This window comes from Engraulis encrasicolus, chromosome 4, assembly GCF_034702125.1.
Source record: "Engraulis encrasicolus isolate BLACKSEA-1 chromosome 4, IST_EnEncr_1.0, whole genome shotgun sequence".
NCBI classification, from domain to species: Eukaryota; Metazoa; Chordata; class Actinopteri; order Clupeiformes; family Engraulidae; genus Engraulis; species Engraulis encrasicolus.
This window is the reverse complement of record NC_085860.1, coordinates 8,694,321-8,701,820: the sequence shown is the minus strand read 5'-3', so window position 1 is coordinate 8,701,820 and position 7,500 is coordinate 8,694,321. Positions and strand designations below refer to the sequence as shown.

The 7,500-nt window shown below is 46.6% G+C and overlaps 1 protein-coding gene across 1 annotated transcript in view; it reads left to right on the top strand.

Moving 5' to 3' along the window:
• The first annotated feature begins 2,949 nt into the window (after positions 1 to 2,949).
• The window catches only part of frmd4a (FERM domain containing 4A), a 178,032-nt gene continuing 173,481 nt past the window's right edge, over positions 2,950 to 7,500 (top strand). Inside the window, exon 1 of the mRNA XM_063196622.1 lies at positions 2,950 to 3,356. Coding sequence (XP_063052692.1) covers positions 3,237 to 3,356 — 120 coding nt within the window. The 5' untranslated portion in view covers positions 2,950 to 3,236. The remainder of the gene's footprint in view (positions 3,357 to 7,500) is intronic.

The following is a 7,500-nucleotide window of genomic DNA, read 5'->3' as shown; positions in this document are numbered from 1 at the left end:
ATTTGAACCAAAATCGCCACTACTGTGGTAAAGTGTGGGCTGTTATTCACTATAGAGAGGCCTGGGGGCCCCAAGCGGCTGCCTGCCTTGCCTGGTGGCAAGATGCGCCTCTGCTAATAGGAGATGCATACAGAGAGAGAAAATGTGATTCTGAACAGAGATATATAAAAAAAATCCTGCAGAGTCCCATTTACAGTGGGGTGTCAGCGGAGAGCGTGGATGGATGGCGCTGGGTTTGGTGTTGGTGCTGATTGATGTTTAACACATTGGCCTCTCTCAGATGCTCTGGAGATGGATTTAGTTTGTCAGCCGGCCCGGCGAGATTGATCTGCCTACACCAGGCCTGACTGACTGCCTCTCCTCAACTGTGTGCGTGTGTGTGTGTGTGTGTGTGTGTGTGTGTGTGTGTGTGTGTGTGTGTGTGTGTGTGTGTGTGTGTGTGTGTGTGTGTGTGTGTGTGTGTGTGTGTGTGTGTGTGTGTGTGTGTGTGTGTGTATGAGAGAGAGAGAGAGCGAGAGAGCGAGAGAGAGAGATAGAAAGAGAGGGAGAGAGGGAGGACGTGTGCGTGTGTGTGTGCGTAAGAGCATGCACATGTGCGAGTGTATGTGTGACCACGTGCTTGTGTGTGTGAGTGTGTGTGTCCGTTCATGTGCCCAGATGAAGTCACACACACACACACACACACAGACACACACAGACACACACACACACACACACACACACACACACACACACACACACACACACACACACACACACACACACACACACACACACACACCCAGCCCTGTCCTATTGGCTTCTGTCAATTCATTCTACTCCCTCTCCCCTTTCAGTGCAAACTGACATTAAAGTACTATAGTATCGAATCGTATTATATCGTATTGTACTGCATACTAACTGGTGCCACAGCAACCCTATCCAGTGCATACTGTGTACTGTATATTGCATACTCAATGGTGCCAGAGAGACCCAAACCCATGCATACTGCATAGTCACTGGCGCACTCCTCTATCTCTGGCGGATTTCTGTGTCTCTACTGGACTATAACTAAGCTTGTCATGTGTATCTCTTCTCTTCCCTCTATACTGTGCAGGCATGTTGAGTTTCAAATAATATACTATAAATACTATACAAATGTTGTCTGTATTGCTGTCTCTCTGTTTGTCTGTTTGACCATCTCTCTCTCTCTCTGTCTCTGTTGGTCTGTTTACTTTTCTGGTCTATTTACATGTATCCACCTACCAACCTAGCATCCACTGTACTGAAATACACACGCGTAAGCACTAATACAAACACCCACGCCAGAGTTACCCAACACAGTCCCTCTCTGACGTGCCTTGGAAGTGTCGTAATGTGAGTGTGAGTCTCCAGAGTTCTCGGTGGGAGGGAGGCGTCCGGTCCGGCTGGCCAATTTCTACTCTAGTCTCCTCCAGAGGATGCAGAGGACCATGAACACACTCACCCTACAGCCAGAGCTTTACACTCTACACCACACTACACACACATACGCACGCACACACGCACACCAACGTACGCACCAACGCACTTACACACACACATAGACAAACACATGAAAATGCTCACACACACACAAAATGGATGAACACACACACACACACACACACACACACACACACACACACACACACACACACACACACACACACACACACACACACACACACACACACACACACACACACACACACACACACACACACACACACACACACACACACACACAGACAAGTGAATGTGCACGTGCACACGGGCATCCTTTAAGGATGTTGCATAATGTCCTTAAAAGAGAGAGGCCAGTGTGCTTGTCTGTGTCCCTTCTTTCTTTTTTCTCTTTTCTTTCTTTCCCTCTCTGTCACTGTCTGATGCTCTCTTTCTCTCTCTCTCTCTCTCTCTCTCTCTCTCTCTCTCTCTCTCTCTCTCTCTCTCTCTCTCTCTCTCTCTCTCTCTCTCTCACCCTCTCTGCATTCCAGCACGGGTCCTAATGAGCAGCATAAAAGGCCCATTGATGTTGTGGCCCTGTGTGAAAGAGACAGGCCCGGCCTCTGAAAGAGACAGACAGACAGTCCAGTCCACTGCAGGCTCCTCTCCCCGCTGCCCCGGACGCCCTCTCCACACAAAGCCCTCCACTGTCACACACGCAAGCAGTGTGTGTGTGTGTGTGTGTGTGTGTGCGTGTGTGTGTGTGTGTGTGTGTGTGTGTGTGTGTGTGTGTGTGTGGTGTGCACGGTGTGCACGCATACATGCATGCACACACGCACGCACGCGCACGCACACACACACACACACACACACACACACACACACACACACACACACACACACACACACACACACACACACACACACACACACACACACACACAGACACAGGCACAGGCACACATGCAGGGACAGACGAAAACAGGAAGGCTTCATCCTCTATAAAGAAGCATTACATTTATAAATAGCATTCAAAAACAAAGGGCATGAGTTAAGGTTTCCATGCCTTTTGTAGTTTACTGTTTCTATTCTTCACCTCTGTTACACTCTGACCTCTTTTTGCTAAACTTTCTTTGAATTGGGATGCTGGCTGTTTCTGTGTATGTGTGTGCGCGCGCGTGTGTGTGTGTGTGTGTGTGTGCGTGCGCGTTCGTGTGCGCGTGTGTGTGTGTGTGTGTGTGTGTGTGTGTGTGTGTGTGTGTGTGTGTGTGTGTGTGTGCGTGTGCGTGTGCGTGTGTGTGTTTGTGTGTGCATAAGGACGTGCATGTCTGTGTGTGTGTGTGTCACACATGTCTGTGTGTGTGTGTGTGTTCCCGAAAATGTCTGTGTGAGGGGGAGTGGGGTGTGAGTAAGAGAGGGGGATGAGGATATGGAACGGGTGGCCATTTGTCCGAAGCTCTTCAGAACAGAAAGGGAGGGAAGTGTGTGGACATGGGTAGCTAGTGCGCGGATGTGTGAGTCTAGGTGCATTCGTTTGTGATGTGAGGTCTCTGTCTACTGTGTGGATCATTTATGTTATTAGACCCGTAATCAATTTGGAGTTTTGACAAGAGGATGATCTGACAACTAAGTCAGGATTACAAAGAGAAGCTTAAAGGACCTACACTACTTTCCACAAGGACACTTGAAGGTTATCTGAAGTCCTAATGGATAACTGGCCCACAGCTTTTTGGGTTCTGTAAGAAAGACTGTACTGGTTTTGGCTTTTGGAACGTTGTAAATTGGTTGCCGTGATGTTGCGATCATCAAGTCATTCGGGTGCTGACACACCTACACAGCACAGCACCATGACACTGTCCGCCCGGCTGGAGGACCTGGAGGTGACCCTGGAGCATATGCTCATGGATGTTTTTGTGAGTGAACAACACACGCATACACACACACACACCATTAGGGGTGTAAATAACAATCGGTTTTGTATCGATGCGTTGATCCTACAGCCGGCAATTCTATTAATCGATTAGTCCACACGAGAATCAATTAATCGTTATTAATCGATTAATCTTTTTTTCACTCATTTTGTGGGGCATTTTATTTTGCTCATGCAGTAATGATAACACTGATTGTAATAAGGATGCACACACACACACACACACACACACACACACACACACACACACACACACACACACACACACACACACACACACACACACACACACACACACACACACACACACACACACACACACACAGAGAGAGACACAGACACACACACAGACACACACACAGACACACACACAGACACACACACACACACACACACACACACACACACACACACACACACACACACACACACACACACACACACACACACACACACACACACACACACACACACACACAATCCATTTCTATTTTGTTCTGTGTGTTGTTTTGACATTTTTAAAGGAGAGACCGTGGGGTGCGGCATGCCCCGATTAGCACCCAATAGCTCCAAAGGCACACAAATACAAGAATGGAGAGTAGTCATACTGTATATTCATGAAAATTACTGGAATGTGAAATGTCCGTGATGGCACCCATTTACAAACGGCACAGGCAGGGCACCCCAATTATGGAGAGGTAATTCACACTCAGCACTTTGGTATCTGCTATTCGCCTCACTACGTACTGTACGGTACATGTGTTTTCATCCTGCACCTCTTTGTCTCTGGTGTGTTTTATATTCACATTGTTAAATCAGCGCTGTGTGTGTTTTTTCCCCCGTTCCTAATTACTGTTGGATACAAACACATCTGTTCAGCCCCTCTCTGAGTTGAGGGTGTTGATGAGTACATAACCAGGGTGCTGTGTGTGTGTGTGTGTTTGCGTGTGTGCGTGCGTTTGTGCGTGCATGTGTGTGTGTGTGTGTGTGTGTGTGTGTGTGGAGAGAGAGTTTTGTAGTATTGGGCGAAGGCTTATTAAATCCTATACCTCAGCATGCCAAGTTGTTACGAACAACACCCGCTGACTAGAAGTGAAAGCGAAGCTATTTTGTCTTTGTGTACATGTTCTGACGTTCACTGGTAGGAGAAATATCGGGATTACAGGAACTGTGTCTACTCGTGCTCTACAAGGAAACGTGTGTCTGCTGCTTGCCTTTACAGGGAGGGTTGTTGTTCTCTGGTTGGACCAGTTACTGAGGACCAGGGCCGGAACGAGTTTTAAAGTGGTGGTGCATTTTTTTTCTTCATTCTTTATTTCTTAACAATTTTACTGCTGCACTCCACTCATTTGTCTGCAGTGGAAGGTAAGAAAGCCTCTAAAGAAAGCCCAAAAGTGGGGATGCCAATGCACCACTGCATCCCCCTTTCTGGCACCTACGTGTATGCTGAGGACTCCATATGGGGAAAATGTGATGGTTTTTTTTTTGTCTTTTGGGTTTTGTTTTCAGGGTGAGGCATAATCATGCAGAGTTGTCACATCACTCTAGTCATCCATCAACATGTAATGACTTTAAATGACTTTGTCCTCTGCCAAGGACACTTGATGGCAGGACGCCTGACGGGAGAGGAGAAAAGATGGAAAAAGAGGAGCAAGGGGGGGCGGAGCTTGAATATAAGTTTTTGAGCGGGCGGGCGTGTAAAAGTTCATATTGGTCAACCGATGACTTATAGACAGAGGAACAGAATCGCATTGAGAGAAGACAATTACGTAATGTCTATAAATGAGACGTATTGCTGGGAGGCAGCGAGGGGAACTCAGTACACTGAATGAGTTTGTGTTGGGAGGCAGCAGAGGGAATCCTTTGGCCTATTGCCCTGTCTGTCAACACTAAACCTATATCGGTCTGACACACACACACACACACACACACACACACACACACACACACACACACACTTACACATAGAAATGACTACTCTTGCCTTGTACCTCAGTATGCTAACGAACAAAATTTTAAGTCACTTTTTATGGAAATTAGTTCAGCCGATTAAGGAAATAAATTTGCGTGTTTTAAATGAATGCATTCTTTGTCTGACTTTTCATTAAATATTTTATTCAGTGCCACCGAGTATTTGTTTATCACTTATAAATCAGCTGCAATTTTAATTAACGCCTGAAGCACACTGTGAGCAGAGACTTTAGTAGGACACAATAGGACATTAGGGGTAAAAACTAAATCAAGCATAAGCGACTCAGCTTCCATAAACACAAAAATTATACTGTATACATCGCGTACACACACACACACACACACACACACACACACACACACACACACACACACACACACACACACACACACACACACACACACACACACACACACACACACACACACACACACACTGTTAATTGGAAGTCTAGCTGCTGGGTGTGAACCAGTGAGCAGTCGCTGATTCGGGTGAAATCAAATCACCTCATTTTATATGTGTCAGCAGTTGCAATAAGTGTGCGTGTGCGTGTGCGTGTGCGTGTGCGTGTGCGTGTGTCTGTGTGTGCATGTGCATGTGTGCGTGTGCGTGCGTGTGTGTGTGTGTGGCAGTCCTCTGGTTTCCTTGGCAACTTGCGGTGTTTGTGTCTGCGTCAGCGGCCTTCAACAGAAGTGCCCAGTGTCTCAGTGACACACATTTATGAGCAGCCGATTACCCCTTTCTCCTACCCTCTCTCATTTTTTTTATTTCTCTACATTTCCCGCTCACTCTGTTTCACTCGCTCCATCTCTCGCTTCCTCTCTTCATGTATCTGTTCTTCTTCATCTGCATCTTCATGTCTCTGTTTCTGTTCATCTTCTCTATCTCCTTCTCCCACTCCCTCTCTTTCTTCTTGTTTATGTCTTTTCTCCCTCTCTTTCTCTCTTCACTTTATCCCCCTCCCTCTCTCTCTCCCTTTCTCCTGGCCTCGAGGGCTTCTCATGTTTTTGTCTATGGTCTTCATTAAGACCCATCATGTCATGATTCAGTACGCAGCTTAATGTCCATTCACCACCAAATAAACACATCATACGAGGTCATAGAATAGCATTGAGTCAGGGTCATTCAGTAAAGTGCGTTGGGAAGATGTGTGTGCGTGTGTGTGTGTGTGTGTGTGTGTGTGTGTGTGCGTGCGTGCGTGCGTGCGTGCGTGCGTGCGTGTGTGCGTGTGTATTGCCTGTAAATGTGCCGCTGTATATGCATAAGTAATTGAAGTGGCCTACATATTGAAATGAGTCACTCTTAAATGCCTCTTACATTATTGCCACGGGTGTGTCTAAATGGCAGGCATGACAGCTATGAACATTCATGCACTTCATTGACCTCTGTTACGTATTGTGTGTGTATGTGTGTGTGGGTGTGCGTGTTCGTGTGCGTGTGGGTGTGCGTGTGTGTATGTGTGTGTGTGTATGTGTGTGTGGGTGTGCGTGTTCGTGTGCGTGTGGGTGTGCGTGTGTGTGTACAATATGTTTGTCCTTGCGTATGTGCGTGTGTGTTTGCCCAGTAGAGTGTGTTGACTGACATCACTATAGTGGGTTTTTGCATAATTGCTCTGTCAAAGTCCTTTTGCTCTCAGAGATAATGTTCTTTATGTGGCATTCATCCCTACACACGCATGCACACCCACACCCTCACACCGCACACACACACATATACACACACAAGCACACACAGACACACAGACACAGACACAGACACAGACACAGACACACACACACACACACACACACACACACACACACACACACACACACACACACACACACACACACACACACACACACACACACACACACACACACACACACACACACACACACACACACACACACACACACACACACACACACACACACACACAGTCAACAACAGAGCGATTAACATAACCACTCTTCAAGATGCTTATGGGTTTTGGTTTGAATAAACATTCTGTGTTTGTGATTTACAGCATGTCTAATGTTATTTCTGTCTCTTTCTGTTTTCTTTCATGTTGCCAAATCTTCTCCTCCGTACATGCACAGGTAAGGCATTTATACTTTTATTTGTCTTTTTTAATGACGGCTAAAAAGGCAAAACTGATGCCGATGTTGTACTG